Source organism: Lepisosteus platostomus, chromosome 18 (genome assembly GCF_059453375.1).
Source record: "Lepisosteus platostomus isolate fLepPlt1 chromosome 18, fLepPlt1.hap1, whole genome shotgun sequence".
NCBI lineage: Eukaryota > Metazoa > Chordata > Actinopteri > Semionotiformes > Lepisosteidae > Lepisosteus > Lepisosteus platostomus.
The window spans coordinates 17008955-17035000 of NC_142628.1; the positions used below are offsets into that span (position 1 = coordinate 17008955).

Sequence of the window (26046 nt, forward strand, 5' to 3'; positions counted from 1 at the left end):
CCCTACTGACCCCTCCTCTCTCACTGTCCACCTCTGTCCCTACTGACCTCTCCTCTTTCACTGTCCACCTCTGTCCCTACTGACCCCTCCTCTTTCACTGTCCACCCTCGTTCTCCTACTGACCCCTCCTCTCTCACTGTCCACCTCTGTCCCTACTGACCCCTCCTCTCTCACTGTCCACCTCTGTCCCTACTGACCCCTCCTCTCTCACTGTCCACCTCTGTCCCTACTGACCTCTCCTCTTTCACTGTCCACCTCTGTCCCTACTGACCTCTCCTCTTTCACTGTCCACCCTCGTTCTCCTACTGACCCCTCCTCTCTCACTGTCCACCTCTGTCCCTACTGACCCCTCCTCTCTCACTGTCCACCTCTGTCCCTACTGACCCCTCCTCTCTCACTGTCCACCTCTGTCCCTACTGACCCCTCCTCTCTCACTGTCCACCTCTGTCCCTACTGACCTCTCCTCTCTCACTGTCCACCTCTGTCCCTACTGACCCCTCCTCTCTCACTGTCCACCTCCGTCCCTACTGACCCCTCCTCTCTCCCTGTCCACCCTCGTTCTCCTACTGACCTCTCCTCTTTCACTGTCCACCCTCGTTCTCCTACTGACCCCTCCTCTCTCACTGTCCACCTCTGTCCCTACTGACCCCTCCTCTCTCACTGTCCACCTCTGTCCCTACTGACCCCTCCTCTCTCACTGTCCACCTCTGTCCCTACTGACCCCTCCTCTCTCACTGTCCACCTCTGTCCCTACTGACCCCTCCTCTCTCACTGTCCACCTCTGTCCCTACTGTCCCCTCCTCTCTCACTGTCCACCTCTGTCCCTACTGTCCCCTCCTCTCTCACTGTCCACCTCTGTCCCTACTGACGCCACCGTGACACAGTGAGTGTGTGTAATACTGTGTAACAGACACTCATGGCTGAATGTCAGTGAGAGATCGGTGTGTGTGTGTGGGTGAGCACGTTGGTGTGGCCGTGACTCAGCGTGTGTGCGAGTGTGTCAGTGATGTGTATCTGTGTGTCAGTGTGGACAGTGTGTGTATGGGTGTGTCAGTGATTTTATGGGTGAGTGGGTCAGTGTGTCAGTCAGTGAGTGTGTGGGTCTGGGTGTCAGTGTGTTGCTGAGTGTGCCAGTGTGTTGCAGAGTTTGGGGTTAATAATTACTCAGTTACAGGTAAGTGAGCAAAGTCCGTACTGCTATCACACTGTCAACACATCCCAGCATGCAGTAGGGCAGAGACTTGCACACACAATGACTGACTGTAAACACAATGACACACTGTCTGCGCACAAATTCTCTCCTGCTCGCCCTGGAGCACAGCCCAGAGCAGTAACTCACTGCTCTGCGCTCTCCTCTCAGACTGGACAGGATTCTCTGTGTCTGACCCTGAGCCACAGCCCAGAGCAGTAACACACTCCATCAACACTGACTCACTGCTCTGCGCTCTCGTCTCAGACTGGACAAGATTCTCTGTGTCTGACCCTGAGCCACAGCCCAGAGCAGTAACTCACTGCTCTGCGCTCTCGTCTCAGACTGGACAGGATTCTCTGTGTCTGACCCTGAGCCACAGCCCAGAGCAGTAACAAACTGCTCTGCGCTCTCGTCTCAGACTGGACAAGATTCTCTGTGTCTGACCCTGAGCCACAGCCCAGAGCAGTAACTCACTGCTCTGCGCTCTCGTCTCAGACTGGACAAGATTCTCTCTGTCTGACACTGAGCCACAGCCCAGAGCAGTAACACACTCCATCAACACTGACTCACTGCTCTGCGCTCTCGTCTCAGACTGGACAGGATTCTCTGTGTCTGACCCTGAGCCACAGCCCAGAGCAGTAACACACTCCATCAACACTGACTCACTGCTCTGCGCTCTCGTCTCAGACTGGACAGGATTCTCTGTGTCTGACCCTGAGCCACAGCCCAGAGCAGTAACAAACTGCTCTGCGCTCTCGTCTCAGACTGGACAAGATTCTCTGTGTCTGACCCTGAGCCACAGCCCAGAGCAGTAACTCACTGCTCTGCGCTCTCGTCTCAGACTGGACAAGATTCTCTCTGTCTGACACTGAGCCACAGCCCAGAGCAGTAACACACTCCATCAACACTGACTCACTGCTCTGCGCTTTCGTCTCAGACTGGACAGGATTCTCTATGTCTGACCCTGAGCCACAGCCCAGAGCAGTAACACACTGCTCTGCGCTCTCGTCTCAGACTGGACAGGATTCTCTGTGTCTGACCCTGAGCCACAGCCCAGAGCAGTAACACACTCCATCAACACTGACTCACTGCTCTGCGCTTTCGTCTCAGACTGGACAGGATTCTCTATGTCTGACCCTGAGCCACAGCCCAGAGCAGTAACACACTGCTCTGCGCTCTCGTCTCAGACTGGACAGGATTCTCTGTGTCTGACCCTGAGCCACAGCCCAGAGCAGTAAAACACTCCATCAACACTGACTCACTGCTCTGCGCTCTCGTCTCAGACTGGACAGGATTCTCTGTGTCTGACCCTGAGCCACAGCCCAGAGCAGTAACACACTCCATCAACACTGACTCACTGCTCTGCGCTCTCCTCTCAGACTGGACAGGATTCTCTGTGTCTGACCCTGAGCCACAGCCCAGAGCAGTAACACACTCCATCAACACTGACTCACTGCTCTGCGCTCTCGTCTCAGACTGGACAGGATTCTCTGTGTCTGACCCTGAGCCACAGCCCAGAGCAGTAACAAACTGCTCTGCGCTCTCGTCTCAGACTGGACAAGATTCTCTGTGTCTGACCCTGAGCCACAGCCCAGAGCAGTAACTCACTGCTCTGCGCTCTCGTCTCAGACTGGACAAGATTCTCTCTGTCTGACACTGAGCCACAGCCCAGAGCAGTAACACACTCCATCAACACTGACTCACTGCTCTGCGCTTTCGTCTCAGACTGGACAGGATTCTCTATGTCTGACCCTGAGCCACAGCCCAGAGCAGTAACACACTGCTCTGCGCTCTCGTCTCAGACTGGACAGGATTCTCTGTGTCTGACCCTGAGCCACAGCCCAGAGCAGTAACACACTCCATCAACACTGACTCACTGCTCTGCGCTTTCGTCTCAGACTGGACAGGATTCTCTATGTCTGACCCTGAGCCACAGCCCAGAGCAGTAACACACTGCTCTGCGCTCTCGTCTCAGACTGGACAGGATTCTCTGTGTCTGACCCTGAGCCACAGCCCAGAGCAGTAAAACACTCCATCAACACTGACTCACTGCTCTGCGCTCTCGTCTCAGACTGGACAGGATTCTCTGTGTCTGACCCTGAGCCACAGCCCAGAGCAGTAACACACTCCATCAACACTGACTCACTGCTCTGCGCTCTCCTCTCAGACTGGACAGGATTCTCTGTGTCTGACCCTGAGCCACAGCCCAGAGCAGTAACACACTCCATCAACACTGACTCACTGCTCTGCGCTTTCGTCTCAGACTGGACAGGATTCTCTATGTCTGACCCTGAGCCACAGCCCAGAGCAGTAACACACTGCTCTGCGCTCTCGTCTCAGACTGGACAGGATTCTCTGTGTCTGACCCTGAGCCACAGCCCAGAGCAGTAACACACTCCATCAACACTGACTCACTGCTCTGCGCTCTCCTCTCAGACTGGACAGGATTCTCTGTGTCTGACCCTGAGCCACAGCCCAGAGCAGTAACACACTCCATCAACACTGACTCACTGCTCTGCGCTCTCCTCTCAGACTGGACAGGATTCTCTGTGTCTGACACTGAGCCACAGCCCAGAGCAGTAACACACTCCATCAACACAGACTCACTGCTCTGCGCTCTCATCTCAGACTGGACAAGATTCTCTGTGTCTGACACTGAGCCACAGCCCAGAGCAGTAACACACTCCATCAACACTGACTCACTGCTCTGCGCTCTCGTCTCAGACTGGACAGGATTCTCTGTGTCTGACCCTGAGCCACAGCCCAGAGCAGTAACACACTCCATCAACACAGACTCACTGCTCTGCGCTCTCGTCTCAGACTGGACAGGATTCTCTGTGTCTGACCCTGAGCCACAGCCCAGAGCAGTAACACACTCCATCAACACTGCGCTCTCACCTCAGACTGGACAGGATTCAAGATCTAAGATCGTGTTCGTTCACGACGTACAGTAAACTAGGTCATTCAATCCAAGAGCCCCATTCTCTCCCCCACAACAGCCTCATTCAGGTCAGAGCTGCAATTAATTAATTTTATTAATCTCAAACCTGGTCTAACAGAGAGCCTAAAAGGAGTCCAGATCCAATCTGTGTTCCTCTTGACTGACAGAGCCTGAAAGACGTCCTGGAAGCAGAAATTTACCAAACTCACACACACAAAATATCAGCCACGTGGACTGACTGTGGGGGTTTGGTTGTTTGAGATCAGACTCAAGCCATTCCAGGTCCGCACTCCTGTGTTCTACTGCCCATCTCTATTTCACTCTTCTCTTGTGGCACAGAGCCACACTCCCGCTGTTGGAATACACACAGCTGCAATACACAAGCATACACAAGCCACTTGGATCCACTACAGAGCTGTCAGTCAGACTCCCAGTGCACACCAGTCTGATTCGTCCTGGTGTGACAGTGCTGTCAGTCAGACTCCCAGTGCACAGCAGTCTGATCCGCTCCAGGTGTGACAGTGCAGTCAGACTCCCAGTGCGCAGCAGTCTGATCCGCTCCAGGTGTGACAGTGCTGTCAGACTCCCAGTGCGCAGCAGTCTGATTCGCTCCAGGTTTTACAGAGCTGTCAGTCAGACTCCCAGTGCACAGCAGCCTGATCCGCTCCAGGTTTTACAGAGCTGTCAGTCAGACTCCCAGTGCGCAGCAGTCTGATCCGCTCCAAATGTGACAGTGCTGTCAGAATCCCAGTGTGCAGCAGTCTGATTCGCTCCAGGTGTGACAGTGCTGTCAGTCAGACTCCCAGTGCACAGCAGTCTGATCCACTCCAGGTGTGACAGTGCTGTCAGTCAGACTCCCTCTGTACAGCAGTCTGATCCACTCCAGGTGTGACAGAGCTGTCAGACTCCCAGTGCACAGCAGTCTGATCCGCTCCAGGTGTGACAGTGCTGTCAGTCAGACTCCCAGTGCACAGCAGTCTAATCTGCTCCAGGTGTGACAGTGCTGTCAGTCAGACTCCCAGTGCGCAGCAGTCTAATCTGCTCCAGGTGTGACAGTGCTGTCAGTCAGACTCCCAGTGCGCAGCAGTCTGATCTGCTCCAGGTGTGACAGTGCTGTCAGTCAGACTCCCAGTGCACAGCAGTCTGATCCACTCCAGGTGTTACCTACTGCTCTTGTACAGAAGACAAACCCAAGACCAAGAGATTTCAAACCTACTGTTACCTCATCTTGAATACATTTGCACAGGCACAGGCGCAGAGCTGGAACAGCAACATTAACGCTGCCGAACCGCTTTCAGTCATGACAGTCAGATGAAAACCGACCGGGTCCGATCGGACCTGGCGGGTTCAGACACAGACACAGGGTACCTGCTCGGAACCACAGCATGGTGCTTCTCTCCCAACACGTCGCTCCTGAGTGCAAACGCCCCGTCTCCCTGCTCACATCCTGCGCGGAGTGAGTGTGTCTCCCCCAGCAGCACGCTGGACAGTGTGTGTGTGCGTGTGTGTGCGTGTGTGTGGTCGGGGGATTAGGCCCCAGTCAGTCATGAGACCCGGCTGTACCAGGACTGCAGCACCTGCGGCACTGAGAGCCAGCGCAGCGGATTACAGAGAGAGCCCGGACTGTCCACGGGCTAATCTGGAACTCCACCTCCCTGCTAACTACCCCCCAGCCCAGAACCACCTGACCGTACCACACTGACACTGACCCACTGACACTGACCCTACCACACTGGCACTGACACTGACCCTACCCCACTGACTCTGCCCTTACCACACTGACACTGACCCTACCACACTGACACTGACACTGACCCACTGACCCTACCACACTGACACTGACCCACTGACACTGACCCTACCACACTGACACTGACCCACTGACACTGACCCTACCACACTGACTCTGCCCTTACCACACTGACACTGACCCTACCACACTGACACTGACCCTACCACACTGACACTGACACTGACCCACTGACACTGACCCACTGACACTGACCCTACCACACTGACTCTGCCCTTACCACACTGACACTGACCCTACCACACTGACACTGACCCTACCACACTGACACTGACACTGACCCACTGACACTGACCCACTGACACTGACCCTACCACACTGACACTGGCCCTTACCACACTGACACTGACCCACTGACCCTACCACACTGACACTGACCCACTGACTCTGCCCTTACCACACTGACACTGACCCACTGCCCTACCACACTGACACTGACCCACTGACCCTACCACACTGACTCTGCCCTTACCACACTGACACTGACACTGACCCTACCACACTGACACTGACCCACTGACACTGACCCTACCACACTGGCACTGACCCTACCACACTGACACTGACCCACTGACCCTACCACACTGACACTGACCCTACCACACTGATGCTGACCAACTGACACTGACCCACTGACACTGACCCTACCACACTGACACTGACCCACTGACACTGACCCTACCACACTGGCACTGACCCTACCACACTGACACTGACCCACTGACCCTACCACACTGACACTGACCCTACCACACTGATGCTGACCAACTGACACTGACCCACTGACACTGACCCTACCACACTGGCACTGACCCACTGACACTGACCCTACCACACTGGCACTGACCCACTGACTCTGCCCTTACCACACTGACACTGACCCTACCACACTGACACTGACCCACTGACACTGACCCTACCACACTGACACTGACCCTACCACACTGACACTGACCCTACCACACTGACACTGACACTGACCCTACCACACTGACACTGACCCACTGACACTGACACTGACCCACTGTCTCTGCCCTTACCACACTGACACTGACCCTACCACATTGACACTGACACTGACCCGAACCACTGACACCGACCCTACCACACTCACACTGACCCACTGATGCTGACCCTACCACACTGACTGACACACTGAGACTGACACTGACCTGAACCACTGACACTGACCTGACCCACTGACACTGGCCCTACCACACTGACACTGACCCACTGACACTGACCCTACCACACTGGCACTGACACTGACCCTGCCCCACTGACTCTGCCCTTACCACACTGACACTGACCCTACCACACTGACACTGACACTGACCCACTGACCCTGACACTACTACACTGACACTGAGTCTGACCAACTGAGTCTGACACTGACCTGAACTACAGACACTGAGTCTGACAATGACCCTAACCACTGAGACTGACCCTATCACACTGAGACTACACCCAAACCACTGACACTGACCCTACCACACTGACACGGACACTGGGTCTGACACTGGGTCTGACACTACTACACTGACACTGAGTCTGACCAACTGAGTCTGACACTACCACACTGACACTGACCCACTGACCCTGACACTACTACACTGACACTACTACTCTGAGACTGACACTGACACTACTACACTGACACTGAGTCTGACACTAACACTACTACATTGACACTGACACTGAGTCTGACACTACTACACTAAAACCTGACAAACTGAGTCTTGCACTGACACTTAGACTGTACTGACCTGACACACTGACACTTACACACTGACACTGACCCACTGAGTCTCACAGTGACACACTGAGTCTGACACTCTGACCCACTGACATGCTCAGTCTGTCACATTGAGTTTGACACAATGACACTGAGTCTGACCAACTGGGTCTGACACTACCACACTGACACGGACACTGGGTCTGACACTGACACTGACCCACTGACACTGACACTACTACATTGACACTGACACTACCACACTGACACTGACACTACTAGACTGACACTGAGACTGAGACTGACCTGACCCACTGAGTCTTACACTGACACTACTGCGTTGACACCGAGACTGACACTGACACTACTAGACTGACACTGACCTGACCAACTGAGTCTGACACTGAGACTGACCTGACACACTGAGTCACTGACCCGAACCACTGACACTGAGACTGACACTGAGTCTGACACTATTACACTTACACTGAGTCTGACCAACTGAGTCTGACACTACCACACTGACACTGATGCACTGACCCTGACACTACTACACTGACACTGAGTCTGACCAACTGAGTCTGACACTACCACACTGACACTGAGTCTGACACTACCACACTGACACTGACACTGACCCACTGACCCTGACACTACTACACTGACACTACTACTCTGAGTCTGACACTGACACTACTACACTGACACCGAGTCTGACACTGACCTGAACCACAGACACTGAGTCTGACAATGACCCGAACCACTGAAACTGACCCTACCACACTGAGACTACACCCAAACCACTGACACTGACCCTACCACACTGACATGGACACTGGGTCTGACACTGAAACTGACACTGACCACTGACACTACCACACTGACACTGACACTGACCCACTGACCCTGACACTACTACACTGACACTACTACTCTGAGTCTGACACTGACACTACTACACTGACACTGAGTCTGACACTACTACACTAAAACCTGACAAACTGAGTCTCACACTGACACTGAGACTGTACTGACCTGACACACTGACACTTACACACTGACACTGACCCACTGAGTCTCACAGTGACACACTGAGTTTGACACACTGACCCACTGATGTGCTCAGTCTGTCACATTGAGTTTGACACAGTGACACTGAGTCTGACCAACTGGGTCTGACACTACCACACTGACATGGACACTGGGTCTGACACTGACACTGACCCACTGACACTGACACTACTACATTGACACTGACACTACCACACTGACACTGACACTGAGTCTGACACTGACACTACTATACTGACACTGAGTCTGACCAACTGAGTCTGACACTACTACACTGACACTGACACTGACCCACTGACCCTGACACTACCACACTGACACTGACACTGAGTCTGACACTGACACTACTATACTGACACTGAGTCTGACCAACTGAGTCTGACACTACCACACTGACACTGACCCACTGACCCTGACACTACTACACTGACACTACTACTCTGAGTCTGACACTGACACTACTACTCTGAGTCTGACACTGACACTACTACACTAAAACCTGACAAACTGAGTCTCACACTGACACTGAGACTGTACTGACCTGACACACTGACACTGACCCACTGAGTCTGACACTCTGACCCACTGACATGCTCAGTCTGTCACACTGAGTTTGACACTGACCCCGACACTGACCCCAGCACTGACCCCAGCCAAACACTGACCCTGACCCCAGCACTGACCCCAGCACTGACCCTGACCCCAGCCAGACCCCAGCACTGACCCCAGCACTGACCCCAGCCAAACACTGACACTGACCCCAGCCAGACCCCAGCACTGACCCTGACCCCAGCCAGACCCCAGCACTGACCCCAGCACTGACCCCAGCACTGACCCCAGCACTGACGACAGTATCAGTCAGTATCAGTCAGTATCAGTATACTGGTTAGTATCAGTGCTGGGGTCAGTGTCAGTGCTGGGGTCGGTGTCGGGGTCGGTGTCGGGGTCAGTGCTGGGGTCAGTGTCAGTGTTGGGGTCAGGGCTGGGGTCAGTGTCAGTGTCGGGGTCAGTGCTGTGGTCAGTGCGGGGGTCAGTGCGGGGGTCAGTGTTGGGCTGGGGTCAGTGTTGGGCTGGGGTCAGTGTCGGGGTCAGTGCTGGGGTCAGTGTCAGTGTCGGGGTCAGTGTCGGGGTCAGTGCTGGGGTCAGTGCTGGGGTCAGTATCAGTGCTGGGGTCGGTGTCGGGGTCGGTGTCGGGGTCAGTGCTGGGGTCAGTGTCAGTGTTGGGGTCAGTGCTGGGGTCAGTGTCAGTGCTGGGGTCAGTGCGGGGGTCAGTGTTGGGCTGGGGTCAGTGTCAGTGCTGGGGTCAGTGTTGGGCTGGGGTCCGGCTGGGGTATGGCTGGGGTCAGGGTCAGCGTTGGGCTGGGGTCAGTGTCAGGGTCAGGGTCAGGATCAGTGCTGGGGTCAGTGTCAGTGCTGGGGTCAGTATTGGGGTCAGTGCGGGGGTCAGGGTCAGTGCTGGGGTCAGTGTCAGTGTTTTGCTGGGGTCAGGGTCAGTGTCGGGGATCAGTGTCAGTGCTGGGGTCAGGGCGAGGCTCAGTGTTGGGCTGGGGTCAGGGTCAGTGTTTTGCTGGGGTCAGGGTCAGGGTCAGTGTCAGTGATTTGCTGGGGTCAGGGTCAGTGCTGGGGTCAGTGTCAGTGTTTTGATGGGGTCAGGGTCAGTGTTTGCCTGGGGCCAGGGTCAGTGTCAGGGTCAGTGTTTGGCTGGGGTCAGGGTCAGGGTCAGGGTCAGTGTTTGCCTGGGGTCAGGGTCAGGGTCAGGGTCAGTGTTTGGCTGGGGTCAGGGTCAGGGTCAGGGTCAGTGTTTTGCTGGGGTCAGGGTCAGTGCTGGGGTCAGGGTCAGTGCTGGGGTCAGTGTCAGTGTTTTGCTGGGGTCAGGGTCAGTGTCAGTGTTTTGCTGGGGTCAGGGTCAGTGTCAGTGTCCAGGTCAGTGCTGGGGTCAGGGTCAGTGTTTGGCTGGGGTCAGGGTCAGTGCTGGGGTCAGTGTCAGTGTCCGGGTCAGTGCTGGGGTCAGGGTCAGTCCTGGGGTCAGGGTCAGTGTTTGGCTGGGGTCAGGGTCAGTGCTGGGGTCAGTGTCAGTGTTTTGCTGGGGTCAGGGTCAGTGTTTGGCTGGAGCCAGGGTCAGTGTCCGGGTCAGTGCTGGGGTCAGGGTCAGTCCTTGGGTCAGGGTCAGTGTTTTGCTGGGGTCAGGGTCAGTGTTTTGCTGGGGTCAGGGTCAGTGCTGGGGTCAGGGTCAGTGTTTTGCTGGGGTCAGGGTCAGTGTTTTGCTGGGGTCAGGGTGGTCAGTGCTGGGGTCAGGGTCAGTGTTTGGCTGGAGCCAGGGTCAGTGTCCGGGTCAGTGCTGGGGTCAGGGTCAGTGCTGGGTCTAGGGGATGTGTACAGAACCTGCTGGACAGACTCCAGGAGCTGCAGATACACTTGCAGAATTTCTATCATCCTGATCCGCACATGAGCTGAGCACCACATTCCTCACCCCTCCTGCAGCAGCAGCCTCCACTGGGACACGGACACTGGGACACTGGGACACTGGGACACGGGCACTGGGACACTGGGACACTGGGACACTACAGCGCTCATCACCCAGGTATTCAAGCCCCGACTCCGAGCTGCCCCCTGTCTGTGACAGAGCAGTACAGCAGTGCACTGGGTGGTCACTGTGGTCCAACAGCCCACAGCAGCGTCCATCTCTCCCAGTTTCTCTGTCACGTTGACCTAATCCCCCTCCTGCTCAGCCACAGGGCCCTGCGTGGCGCCTCAGCACCTGTCCGAGCTGCCCCCAGCTCCCAGCCTTCCCTCAGCTGACCCCCGGCCCCCTGTCTGTCCCCCCAGCTTGCGGACACTCTGGGGGTGACAGGGGCTTCTCCCGCTGCGCCCCAGAGCTCAGAGGCTCCTGCCCCAAGCCCTGTCACGTCCGGACTCAGAAGGGCCTCTGCTCTCCGACGGCCCTGAGGGTCCGGTCATTCTGCCTCCTCCTCTCACCGTCCGCTTCCTTTGTCTGACCGCAAAGGCGCTATACAAAACAGTTCTGATCGGCCACCTCCTCACAGTGCAGGGCGGGGCAGGAGGCCGGGAGCGTCTCACCAGCGCAGGGCCGCAGACTCTCGCACCCGGGGCCACGCTAACCTCCCAGCATGACGGACCCCAGGGTGAGCCCGGGGAGAACGTGCGGGCTCCACACAGACAGAGCTCGGGCACGAGCACTGGCGCCTCGAGGCCACCCTGTCGCTCAGGTGCAGCTCGAGACTGAGCGGACCTTAAAAACGCGGTCCAACAATAATCATCATCATATAATAATAATAATAGCAGCACTACCTTCAAAGAATCGCTGTAAGGCTTCCGTTTCACCGACCACATCCATTCTAGCGGGTCCTCTCCGGAACCTCCATCCAGGTGTCTCTCCCAGCCGGACTCGGGTCTAGACCGGGCCCATGGCGGCCCGGAGGGGAGTGAAGCGGGTCCCTGTGTCTCTCTGCGGCGGCTGCTCGGCCGTCCTCTCCCTCAGTAGTCTCTTGCTCCACTCGCGGGCAGCCCGGCCGTCATCGCCCGGCTTCGCCCGCCCGCCGCCGGGCTGAGGACCTGCGCGCCTCCCCGGCTCTCCGCTGCGGGCTGGGCTCCTCTCTGCCCCGAGTCTCTGCCCCGAGTCTCCGCTGCGGGCTGGGCTCCTCTCTGCCCCGAGTCTCTGCCCCGGCTCTCCGCTGCGGGCTGGGCTCCTCTCTGCCCCGAGTCTCTGCCCCGGCTCTCCGCTGCGGGCTGGGCTCCTCTCTGCCCCGAGTCTCTGCCCCGAGTCTCCGCTGCGGGCTGGGCTCCTCTCTGCCCCGAGTCTCCGCTGCGGGCTGGGCTCCTCTCTGCCCCGAGTCTCTGCCCCGGCTCTCCGCTGCGGGCTGGGCTCCTCTCTTCCCCGAGTCTCTGCCCCGGCTCTCCGCTGCTGGCTGGGCTCCTCTCTGCCCCGAGTCTCCGCTGCGGGTTGGGCTCCTCTCTGCCCCGAGTCTCCGCTGCGGGCTGGGCTCCTCTCTGCCCCGAGTCTCTGCCCCGAGTCTCCGCTGCGGGCTGGGCTCCTCTCTGCCCCGAGTCTCTGCCCCGAGTCTCCGCTGCGGGCTGGGCTCCTCTCTGCCCCGCTCGCTCGCTCACTCGCTCGCCCCACAGGTAGCAGCTGAACCGAGAAAGTGTTTCAGACTTTTCCACCACCGACACACGAAACTCCTCCGCCTTAGCGGGTCAGCATCGTCCGGAACCGAATCCGCTAGTTCACAGCTCTCCGCGGTCCGGTCCGTGAATCCCGGCGAGGGCAGCAGCGCTGTGAGAGGAGGGGCGCTGCTCTGCGCTGCGCTGCGCTGCTCGGCTCCGCCCCGAGACCCGGCCCCTCTGCCCCAGGTGAGCGGCATCGACACGCCTCCGCCACGAGCTGCTCTGTCCGTCCTCCCGGCCGCGGGACCGGCGCTCCTGCCCAAACCAACCGTTTTCAACACCTGTTTCTCCTCCCGAGGCCGCGGCCACAAGTTCATTGTTCCGGCGAGACCAGTCAAGAGCGTTACGTTTCCTCCTCCTCGGTAAAACCGACACGATCAGCAGAAGTCCAGCAAGGGGCACTCGGGCCACAGACTACAGACTGCAGACTGACCAGGCGCCAGGGTCACAGGAGGAGTGTGTCAGACACAGCAAGGACGGTGTGTCAGACAGACACAGGAGTGACAGTGTGTCAAACAGACACAGGTGTGACAGTGTGTCAGACACAGGTGTGACAGTGTGTCAGACACAGGAGTGACAGTCTATCAGACACGGGAGTAACAGTGTGTCAGACAGACAGGAGTGACAGTATGTCAGACACAGGAGTGACTGTGTCAGACAAAGGTGTGACAGTGTGTGAGACAGACAAAGGAGTGACAGTTTGTCAGACAGACACAGGAGTGACAGTGTGTCAGACACAGGTGTGACAGTGTGTGAGACAGACACAGGAGTAACAGTTTGTCAGACAGACACAGGAGTGACAGTGTGTCAGACACAGAGGTGACAATGTGTCAGCTGACACAGGAGTGACAGTATGTCAGACACAGAGGTGACAGTGTGTGAGACAGACACAGGTGTGACAGTGTGTGAGACACAGGAGTGACAGTGTGTCAGACAGACAGGAGTGACAGTATATCAGACACAGGAGTGACTGTGTCAGACAAAGGTGTGACAGTGTGTGAGACAGACAAAGGAGTGACAGTTTGTCAGACAGACACAGGAGTGACAGTGTGTCAGACACAGGTGTGACAGTGTGTGAGACAGACACAGGAGTAACAGTTTGTCAGACAGACACAGGAGTGACAGTGTGTCAGACACAGAGGTGACAATGTGTCAGCTGACACAGGAGTGACAGTATGTCAGACACAGAGGTGACAGTGTGTGAGACAGACACAGGTGTGACAGTGTGTGAGACACAGGAGTGACAATGTGTCAGCTGACACAGGAGTGACAGTATGTCAGACACAGAGGTGACAGTGTGTGAGACAGACAAAGGAGTGACAGTTTGTCAGACAGACACAGGAGTGACAGTGTGTCAGACACAGGTGTGACAGTGTGTCAGACAGACAGTAGTGACGGTGTGTCAGACACAGGAGTGACAGTATGTTCGACAGACAGGTGTGACAATGTGTCAGACAGACACAGGTGTGACAGTATGTCAGACAGACAGGTGTGACAATGTGTCAGCTGACACAGCAGTGACAGTGTGTCAGACAGACAGGTGTGACAGTGTGTCAGTGTGTGAGACACAGGAGTGACAGTGTGTCAGACAGACACAGGTGTGATAGGGTGTCAGACACAGGAGTGACAGTGTGTCAGACAGACAGAGGTGTGACGGTGTGTGAGACACAGGAGTGACAGTGTGTCAGACAGACAGGAGTGACAGTATGTCAGACACAGGAGTGACAGTGTGTCAGACAGACACAGGAGTGACAGTCTATCAGACACAGGAGTGACAGTGTGTCAGACAGACAGAGGTGTGACGGTGTGTGAGACACAGGAGTGACAGTGTGTCAGACAGACAGGAGTGACAGTATGTCAGACACAGGTGTGATGGTGTGTCAGACAGACACAGGTGTGACAGTGTGTCAGACAGACACAGAAGTGACAGTGTGTCAGACAGACAGGTGCGAAAGTGTGTCAGACAGACAGGAGTGACAGTATGTCAGACACAGGTGTGATGGTGTGTCAGACAGACACAGGTGTGACAGTGTGTCAGACAGACACAGAAGTGACAGTGTGTCAGACAGACAGGTGCGAAAGTGTGTCAGACAGACAGTAGTGACAGTGTGTCAGACACAGGTGTGACAGCATGTCAGACAGACACAGGTGTGATAGGGTGTCAGACAGACAGGTGCGAAAGTGTGTCAGACAGACAGTAGTGACGGTGTGTCAGACACAGGAGTGACAGTATGTTCGACAGACACAGGTGTGACAGTTTGTCAGGCAGACACAACAGTGACAGTGTGACAGACAGGTGCGACAGATTGTCAGACAGACAGGAGTGACAGTGTGTCAGACACAGGAGTGACAGTATGTTCGACAGACACAGGTATGACTGTGTCAAACAGACACAGGTGTGACAGTGTGTCAGACAGACAGGTGCGAAAGTGTGTCAGACAGACAGTAGTGACGGTGTGTCAGACACAGGAGTGACAGTATGTTCGACAGACACAGGTGTGATAGGGTGTCAGACAGACACAGGAGTGACAGTGTGTCAGACACAGGTGTGACAGCGTGTCAGACAGACACAGGTGTGATAGGGTGTCAGACAGACACAGGAGTGACAGTATGTCAGACAGACAGGTGTGACAATGTGTCAGCTGACACAGGAGTGACAGTGTGTCAGACAGACACAGGAGTGACAGTGTGTCAGACAGACAGAAGTGACAGTGTGTCAGACACAGGTTTGACAGTGTGTCAGACACAGGTGTGACGGTGTGTCAGACAGGCACAGGAGTGACAGTGTTTCAGTGTGTGAGACACAGGAGTGACAGTGTGTCAGACAGACAGAGGAGTGACAGTGTGTCAGACAGACACAGGTGTGACAGTTTGTCAGACACAGGTGTGACAGTGTGTCAGGCAGACACAGGTGTGATAGTGTGTCAGACAGACACAGGAGTGACAGTGTGTCAGACACAGGTGTGACGGTGTGTCAGACAGGCACAGGAGTGACAGTGTTTCAGTGTGTGAGACACAGGAGTGACAGTGTGTCAGACAGACAGAGGAGTGACAGTGTGTCAGACAGACACAGGTGTGACAGTGTGTCAGACACAGGTATGACAGCGTGTCAGACAGACACAGGTGTGATAGGGTGTCAGACAGACACAGGTGTGACAGTGTTTCATACACAGTCAGAAGTGACAGTGTGTCAGACACAGGTGTGACAGTGTGTCAGACAGACACAGGTGTGACGGTGTGTGAGATAGACACAGGTGTGACGGTGTCTCTTACTGACAGGTGTGAAAGTGTGTCAGACACAGGTGTGAAAGTGTGTCAGACACAGGTTTGACAGTGTTTCAGACAGACTCAGAAGTGACAGTTTATCAGACACAGGTGTGACAGTGTGTCAGGCAGACACAGGTGTGATAGTGTGTCAGGCAGACACAGGTGTGACAGTGTGTCAGACACAGGTGTGACGGTGTGTCAGTCAGACACAGGTGTGATAGGGTGTCAGACAGACACAGGTGTGACAGTGTGTCAGACAGACACAGGTGTGATAGTGTGTCAGACAGACACAGGAGTGACAGTGTGTCAGACAGACAGGTGCGACAGTGTGTCAGTCAGACACAGGTGTGATAGTGTGTCAGACAGACACAGGTGTCACAGCATGTCAGACACATGTGTGACAGTGTATGAGACACAGGGGTCACAGTGTGTCAGAAAGACACAGGTGTGATGGTGTGTTACACAGACACAGGAGTGACAGTGTGTCAGACAGACACAGGTGTGACAGTGTGTCAGACAGACAGAGGAGTGACAGTGTTTCAGAAAGACACAGGTGTGATGGTGTGTTACACAGACACAGGAGTGACAGTGTGTCTGACAGACACAGGTTTGACAGTGTGTCAGACAGACAGAGGAGTGACAGTGTTTCAGAAAGACACAGGTGTGATGGTGTGTTACACAGACACAGGAGTGACAGTGTGTCTGACAGACACAGGTTTGACAGTGTGTCAGACACAGGTGTGAAAGTGTGTCAGACACAGGCGTGACAGTGTGTCAGAGACAGAAGTGAAAGTGTGTCAGACAGACAGAAGTGAAAGTGTGTCAGACACAGTTGCAACAGTATATCAGACAGACACAGGAGTGACAGTTTGTCAGACAGACACAACAGTGACAGTGTGTCAGACACAAGTGTGACAGTGTGTCAGACACAGGTGTGACAGTTTGTCAGGCAGACACAACAGTGACAGTGTGACAGACAGGTGCGACAGATTGTCAGACAGACAGGAGTGACAGTGTGTCAGACACAGGAGTGACAGTATGTTCGACAGACACAGGTATGACTGTGTCAAACAGACACAGGTGTGACAGTGTGTCAGACAGACAGGTGCGAAAGTGTGTCAGACAGACAGTAGTGACGGTGTGTCAGACACAGGAGTGACAGTATGTTCGACAGACACAGGTGTGATAGGGTGTCAGACAGACACAGGTGTGATAGGGTGTCAGACAGACACAGGAGTGACAGTATGTCAGACAGACAGGTGTGACAATGTGTCAGCTGACACAGGAGTGACAGTGTGTCAGACAGACACAGGAGTGACAGTGTGTCAGACAGACAGAAGTGACAGTGTGTCAGACACAGGTTTGACAGTGTGTCAGACACAGGTTTGACAGTGTTTCAGACAGACTCAGAAGTGACAGTTTGTCAGACACAGGTGTGACAGTGTGTCAGGCAGACACAGGTGTGATAGTGTGTCAGGCAGACACAGGTGTGACAGTGTGTCAGACACAGGTGTGACGGTGTGTCAGACAGGCACAGGAGTGACAGTGTTTCAGTGTGTGAGACACAGGAGTGACAGTGTGTCAGACAGACAGAGGAGTGACAGTGTGTCAGACAGACACAGGTGTGACAGTGTGTCAGACACAGGTATGACAGCGTGTCAGACAGACACAGGTGTGATAGGGTGTCAGACAGACACAGGAGTGACAGTGTGTCAGACAGACACAGGTGTGACAGTGTGTCAGACACAGGTGTGACGGTGTGTCAGACAGGCACAGGAGTGACAGTGTTTCAGTGTGTGAGACACAGGAGTGACAGTGTGTCAGACAGACAGAGGAGTGACAGTGTGTCAGACAGACACAGGTGTGACAGTGTGTCAGACACAGGTATGACAGCGTGTCAGACAGACAGGTGTGATAGGGTGTCAGACAGACACAGGAGTGACAGTATGTCAGACAGACAGGTGTGACAATGTGTCAGCTGACACAGGAGTGACAGTGTGTCAGACAGACACAGGAGTGACAGTGTGTCAGACACAGGTATGACAGCATGTCAGACAGACACAGGTGTGATAGGGTGTCAGACAGACACAGGAGTGACAGTATGTCAGACAGACAGGTGTGACAATGTGTCAGCTGACACAGGAGTGACAGTGTGTCAGACAGACACAAGAGTGACAGTGTGTCAGTGTGTGAGACACTGATGTGACAGTGTGTTAGACAGAAATAGGTGTGACAGTGTGTCAGTCAGACACAGGTGTGACAGTGTGTGAGACACAGAAGTGACAGTGTGTCAGACAGACACAGGTGTGACAGTGTGTGAGACACAGAAGTGACAGTGTGTCAGACAGACACAGGTGTGACAGTGTTTCATACACAGTCAGAAGTGACAGTGTGTCAGACACAGGTGTGACAGTGTGTCAGACAGACACAAGTGTGATGGTGTGTGAGATAGGTAACGGTGTGTGAGATAGACACAGGTGTGACAGTGTGTGAGATAGACACAGGTGTGACGGTGTGTGAGATAGACACAGGTGTGACGGTGTCTCTTACTGACACAGGTGTGACGGTGTGTCAGACAGACAGAGGAGTGACAGTGTGTTAGTCAGACTTTGTGCTGCTCATGCTCTCTGTGTCCCTGTGTCCCTGTGTCTCTGGTGCTCATGCTGTCTGTGTCTCTGCTGCTCATGCTGTCTGTGTCTCTGTGTCTCTGGTGCTCTTGCTGTCTGTGTCTCTGTGGCTCTGCTGCTCATGCTGTCTGTGTCTCTGGTGCTCTTGCTGTCTGTGTTTCTTCTGCTCATGCTGTCTGTGTCTTTTGTGCTCTTGCTGTCTGTGTCTCTGTGTCTCTGTGTCTCTGGTGCTCATGCTGTCTGTGTCTCTGTGTCTCTGCTGCTCATGCTGTCTGTGTCTCTGGTGCTCTTGCTGTCTGTGTTTCTTCTGCTCATGCTGTCTGTGTCTCTGGTGCTCTTGCTGTCTGTGTCTCGGTGTCTCTGTGTCTCTGCTGCTCATGCTGTCTGTGTCTCTGTGTCTCTGTGTCTCTGCTGCTCATGCTGTCTGTGTCTCTGTGTCTCTGCTGCTCATGCTGTCTGTGTCTCTGTGTCTCTGCTGCTCATGCTGTCTGTGTCTCTGGTGCTCTTGCTGTTTGTGTCTCAGTGTCTCTGGTGCTCTTGCTGTCTGTGTCTCTGTGCTGCTCCTGCTGTCTGTTTCTCTGTGTCTCTGCTGCTCATGCTGTCTGTGTCTCTGTGTCTCTGTGTCTCTGGTGCTCATGCTGTCTGTGTCTCTGTGTCTCTGCTGCTCATGCTGTCTGTGTCTCTGGTGCTCTTGCTGTTTGTGTCTCAGTGTCTCTGGTGCTCTTGCTGTCTGTGTCTCTGTGCTGCTCCTGCTGTCTGTTTCTCTGTGTCTCTGCTGCTCATGCTGTCTGTGTCTCTGTGTCTCTGTGTCTCTGGTGCTCATGCTGTCTGTGTCTCTGTGTCTCTGCTGCTCATGCTGTCTGTGTCTCTGGTGCTCTTGCTGTTTGTGTCTCAGTGTCTCTGGTGCTCTTGCTGTCTGTGTCTCTGTGCTGCTCATGCTGTCTGTGTCTCTGTGTGTCTCTGCTGCTCATGCTGTCTGTGTGTCTGTGTCTCAGTGTCTCTGCTGCTCTTGCTGTCTTGTTCTCTGGTGCTCTTGCTGTCTGTGTCTCTGTGTGTCTCTGCTGTTCTTGCTGTCTGTGTGTCTGTGAGCTGGCCCTGCTGTCTGTGTCTCTGTGTCTCTGGTGCTCTTGCTGTCTGTGTGTCTGTGAGCTGGCCCTGCTGTCTGTGTCTCAGTGTCTCTGGTGCTCTTGCTGTCTGTGTGTCTGTGAGCTGGCCCTGCTGTCTGTGTCTCAGTGTCTCTGGTGCTCTTGCTGTCTGTGTGTCTGTGAGCTGGCCCTGCTGTCTGTGTCTCAGTGTCTCTGGTGCTCTTGCTGTCTGTGTGTCTGTGAGCTGGCCCTGCTGTCTGTGTCTCAGTGTCTCTGGTGCTCTTGCTGTCTGTGTGTCTGTGAGCTGGCCCTGCTGTCTGTGTCTCAGTGTCTCTGGTGCTCTTGCTGTCTGTGTGTCTGTGAGCTGGCCCTGCTGTCTGTGTCTCAGTGTCTCTGGTGCTCTTGCTGTCTGTGTGTCTGTGAGCTGGCCCTGCTGTCTGTGTCTCAGTGTCTCTGGTGCTCTTGCTGTCTGTGTGTCTGTGAGCTGGCCCTGCTGTCTGTGTCTCAGTGTCTCTGGTGTTCTTGCTGTCTGTGTGTCTGTGAGCTGGCCCTGCTGTCTGTGTCTCAGTGTCTCTGGTGCTCTTGCTGTCTGTGTGTCTGTGAGCTGGCCCTGCTGTCTGTGTCTCAGTGTCTCTGGTGCTCTTGCTGTCTGTGTGTCTGTGAGCTGGCCCTGCTGTCTGTGTCTCAGTGTCTCTGGTGCTCATGCTATCTGTGTCTCTGTGTGTCTGTGAGCTGGCCCTGCTCAGACTGTACTCTGTGCTCAGGTTTGCTGTGTGGGCTGGGGGAGGAGAGATTCCACCCTGCCTTGTTCAGGGTGTGCGGAGACAATGCCAGTGTTTGTGCCCCACGGCTGCCCTGCCTCTCTGAGGCGTGCTGTTGTGTTTACCCCCACAGCTGGAGTCTCGCTCTCTCTGGCCTCTGTTTGTGGGAACAACACCTCCCTTCTTCTGCACAGAGTGGGGATTGTTCCTCCCAGCGAACAGCTGCCTCTGCACGCCACTGGGCTGCTGCAGCTTCCAGGTCTGCTCACAGTGTCCACTACCGGACAGGTCAGTACGTCCAGTCCAGGTCTGCTCACAGTGTCCACTACCGGACAGGTCAGTACGTCCAGTCCAGGTCTGCTCAGAGTGTCCACTACCGGACAGGTCTGCTCGGAGTGTCCACTACCAGACAGGTCAGTACGTCCAGTCCAGATCTGCTCAGAGTGTCCACTACCAGACAGGCCAGGTCTGCTCACAGTGTCCACTACCAGACAGGTCAGTACGTCCAGTCCAGGTCTGCTCACAGTGTCCACTACCAGACAGATCAGGTCTGCTCACAGTGTCCACTACCAGACAGGTCAGTACGTCCAGTCCAGGTCTGCTCGGAGTGTCCAATGCAGGACAGGCCAACGTGTCCAGTCCAGGTCTGGTAAGTGTGTCCACTACAGGACAGCTCAGTGAGGCCAGTCCAGGTTTGGTCAGAATGTCCAGTGCGTCCACTACTGGACAGGTCAGCATATCCAGTCCAGGTCAGGTCAGTGTGTCCAGTGCAGGTCTGGTCTGTGTTAAGTTCAGGTCAAGTCAGTGTGTCCAGTGCAGGTCTGATCACTGTGTCAAGTTCAGGTCAGGTCAGTGTGTCCAGTGCGGGTCAGGTCAGTGTGTCCAGTGCGGGTCAAGTTCAGATCTGGTCATTGTGTCCAGTGCAGGTCTGGTCAGTGTGTCAAGTTCAGATCTGGTCATTGTGTAAACTGCAGGTCAGGTCAGCGTGTCCAGTGCGGGTCAGGTCAGGTCTACATGTCCAGTCAGAACTTTTTGACCATTTGTTCAATAATGATAGGACAATGTAAAGCGTTGTGTGTGTGTGTGTTGTTTAAATAAGACTATCTTTATTTATTATGATTAAGATCAGATCACATTTTAGGAGCCATTCATGCAGAAATCCAGGTAATTCCAAACTTTTTCTCACAACTGTACTTTCACACACAGATACTCTCTCACACACACACAGATACTCTCTCACACACACACAGATACTCTCACACACATACAGATACTCTCACACACACAGATACTCTCACACACACAGATACTCTCACACACACAGACACACACACACACACTCTCACACACACACAGATACTCTCACACACACAGATACTCTCACACACACAGATACTCTCACACACACACACACACACACACACACACACACACACACACACAGGTACTCTCTCACACACTCTCACACACAGATACTCTCTCACACACTCTCACACACACAGATACTCTCTCACACTCTCACACACACAGCTACTCTCTCAAACACACACACACAGATTCTCTCTCTCACACACACACAGCTACTCTCTCAAACACTCACACAGACACATACTCTCTCACACCCTGTGCTGATACCCCTGCCCCCTTCTGCTCACAGGTGGCTTCTATCCATGAGCTGACAGCCTGCTGGATTCCTGCTGCATTCCTGGGAACAGCACGCAGTGCGTGGGGGGGTGTGTATGTGTGGATGTGTATGATGGTGTGTGCATGGGGGTGTGTATATGTGTATGAGGGTGCGTGTATACGTATGTGTGTGTAAATCTGGGGGGGTGTGTATATGTGTTTATGAGGGGGTGTGTATACAGTATGTGTTTATGAGGGGGTGTGTATGTGTGTATATCTGGGGGTGTGTATACAGTATGTGTTTATGAGGGGGTGTGTATGTGTGAAAAGGGGTGTGTATATCTGGGGGTGTATGAGGGTGTGCTTGGGGATGTGTATGTGTGGATGTTTGAGGGTGCGTCTATATGTGTGTATAGGGGTGTGTATGAGGGTGTGTATATGTGTGTATGAGGGTGTGTATGTGTGTATGAGGGGGTGTGTATATGTGTATGAGGGGGTGTGTATGTGTGTATGAGGGGGTGTGTATGTGTGTATGAGGGGGTGTGTATATGTGTATGAGGGGGTGTGTATGAGGGGGTGTGTATGTGTGTATGAGGGGGTGTGTATGTGTGTATGAGGGGGTGTGTATGAGGGGGTGTGTATGTGTGTATGAGGGGGTGTGTATGTGTGTATGAGGGGGTGTGTATGTGTGTATGAGGGGGTGTGTATATGTGTGTATGAGGGTGTGTATGTGTGTATGAGGGGGTGTGTATGTGTGTATGAGGGGGTGTGTATGTGTGTATGAGGGGGTGTGTATGAGGGGGTGTGTATGTGTGTATGAGGGGGTGTGTATGTGTGTATGAGGGGGTGTGTATATGTGTGTATGAGGGTGTGTATATGTGTGTATGAGGGGGTGTGTATGAGGGGGTGTGTATGTGTGTATGAGGGGGTGTGTATGGGGGTGTGTATATGTGTGTATGAGGGGGTGTGTATGTGTGTATGAGGGGGTGTGTATGTGTGTATGAGGGGGTGTGTATGTGTGTATGAGGGGGTGTGTATGTGTGTATGAGGGTGTGTATGTGTGTATGAGGGGGTGTGTATGTGTGTATGAGGGGGTGTGTATGTGTGTATGAGGGGGTGTGTATGTGTGTATGAGGGGGTGTGTATATGTGTATGAGGGGGTGTGTATGAGGGGGTGTGTATGTGTGTATGAGGGGGTGTGTATATGTGTGTATGAGGGTGTGTATGTGTGTATGAGGGGGTGTGTATGTGTGTATGAGGGGGTGTGTATGTGTGTATGAGGGGGTGTGTATGTGTGTATGAGGGTGTGTATGTGTGTATGAGGGGGTGTGTATGTGTGTATGAGGGGGTGTGTATGTGTGTATGAGGGGGTGTGTATGTGTGTATGAGGGGGTGTGTATGGGGGTGTGTATATGTGTGTATGAGGGTGTGTGTATGTGTGTATGAGGGGGTGTGTATGAGGGGGTGTGTATGTGTGTATGAGGGGGTGTGTATGTGTGTATGAGGGGGTGTGTATGTGTGTATGAGGGGGTGTGTATGTGTGTATGAGGGGGTGTGTATATGTGTGTATGAGGGTGTGTATGTGTGTATGAGGGGGTGTGTATGTGTGTATGAGGGGGTGTGTATGTGTGTATGAGGGGGTGTGTATGAGGGGGTGTGTATGTGTGTATGAGGGGGTGTGTATGTGTGTATGAGGGGGTGTGTATGGGGGTGTGTATATGTGTGTATGAGGGTGTGTGTATGTGTGTATGAGGGGGTGTGTATGTGTGTATGAGGGGGTGTGTATGAGGGGGTGTGTATGTGTGTATGAGGGGGTGTGTATGTGTGTATGAGGGGGTGTGTATGTGTGTATGAGGGTGTGTATGTGTGTATGAGGGGGTGTGTATGTGTGTATGAGGGGGTGTGTATGTGTGTATGAGGGGGTGTGTATATGTGTATGAGGGGGTGTGTATGAGGGGGTGTGTATGTGTGTATGAGGGGGTGTGTATATGTGTGTATGAGGGTGTGTATGTGTGTATGAGGGGGTGTGTATGTGTGTATGAGGGGGTGTGTATGTGTGTATGAGGGGGTGTGTATGTGTGTATGAGGGTGTGTATGTGTGTATGAGGGGGTGTGTATGTGTGTATGAGGGGGTGTGTATGTGTGTATGAGGGGGTGTGTATGGGGGTGTGTATATGTGTGTATGAGGGTGTGTGTATGTGTGTATGAGGGGGTGTGTATGAGGGGGTGTGTATGTGTGTATGAGGGGGTGTGTATGTGTGTATGAGGGGGTGTGTATGTGTGTATGAGGGGGTGTATGTGTGTATGAGGGGGTGTGTATGTGTGTATGAGGGGGTGTGTATGTGTGTATGAGGGGGTGTGTATGTGTGTATGAGGGGGTGTGTATGAGGGGGTGTATATGTGTGTATGAGGGGGTGTGTATGGGGGTGTGTATATGTGTGTATGAGGGGGTGTGTATGGGGGTGTGTATGTGTGTGTATGGGGGTGTGTATGTGTGTGTATGAGGGGGTGTGTATGGGGGTGCATGTATCAGCTCTCACCCTCAGCAGCAGGAGTGAGACACACCCAGAGGAGCCCAGCTCTCACCCTCAGCAGCAGGAGTGACACACACAGAGGAGCCCAGCTCTCACCCTCAGCAGCAGGAGTGACACACACACAGTGGAGCCCAGCTCTCACCCTCAGCAGCAGGAGTGAGACACACCCAGAGGAGCCCAGCTCTCACTCTCAGCAGCAGGAGTGATACACACACAGAGGAGCCCAGCTCTCACTCTCAGCAGCAGGAGTGAGACACACCCAGAGGAGCCCAGCTCTCACCCTCAGCAGCAGGAGTGACACACACACAGAGGAGCCCAGCTCTCACCCTCAGCAGCAGGAGTGAGACACACCCAGAGGAGCCCAGCTCTCACTCTCAGCAGCAGGAGTGAGACACACACACAGAGGAGCCCAGCTCTCACCCTCAGCAGCAGGAGTGAGACACACCCAGAGGAGCCCAGCTCTCACTCTCAGCAGCAGGAGTGATACACACACAGAGGAGCCCAGCTCTCACCCTCAGCAGCAGGAGTGACACACACACACACACACACACACACACACACACACACACACACACACACACACACACACACACACAGAGGAGCCCAGCTCTCACCCTCAGCAGCAGGAGTGAGACACACACAGAGGAGCCCAGCTCTCACCCTCAGCAGCAGGAGTGACACACACACAGAGGAGCCCAGCTCTCACCCTCAGCAGCAGGAGTGACACACACACACACACACACACACACACACACACAGAGGAGCCCAGCTCTCACCCTCAGCAGCAGGAGTGACACACACACACACACACACACACACACACACAGAGGAGCCCAGCTCTCATTCTCAGCAGCAGGAGTGACACACACAGAGGAGCCCAGCTCTCACCCTCAGCAGCAGGAGTGACACACACACACACACACACACACACACACACAGAGGAGCCCAGCTCTCACCCTCAGCAGCAGGAGTTACACACAGAGGAGCCCAGCTCTCACTCTCAGCAGCAGGAGTGAGACACACCCAGAGGAGCCCAGCTCTCACCCTCAGCAGCAGGAGTGAGACACACACAGAGGAGCCCAGCTCTCACCCTCAGCAGCAGGAGTGACACACACACAGAGGAGCCCAGCTCTCACCCTCAGCAGCAGGAGTGAGACACACACAGAGGAGCCCAGCTCTCACTCTCAGCAGCAGGAGTGAGACACACACAGAGGAGCC

The 26046-nt window shown here is 54.4% G+C and overlaps 1 protein-coding gene across 39 annotated transcripts in view; it reads right to left on the reverse strand.

Annotated features, from left to right (window-relative positions):
- myrf (myelin regulatory factor) overlaps positions 1 to 12195 on the reverse strand; it is a 73129-nt gene extending 60934 nt beyond the window's left edge. For 38 of the 39 annotated variants that reach the window (XR_015928126.1, XR_015928110.1, XR_015928105.1 and 35 more), the window contains exon 1: positions 12059 to 12195. Coding sequence is in view for 5 of the 39 variants with exons in the window: in XM_088611340.1 (XP_088467466.1) it covers positions 12059 to 12104 (46 nt within the window). In the remaining 34 variants the exon portion in view is untranslated. Of the gene's footprint in view, positions 1 to 5501; positions 5609 to 12058 lie in introns of those variants that run through there. The other variant, XM_088611342.1, reaches the window with a different exon arrangement.
- Positions 12196 to 26046: the final 13851 nt, after the last annotated feature.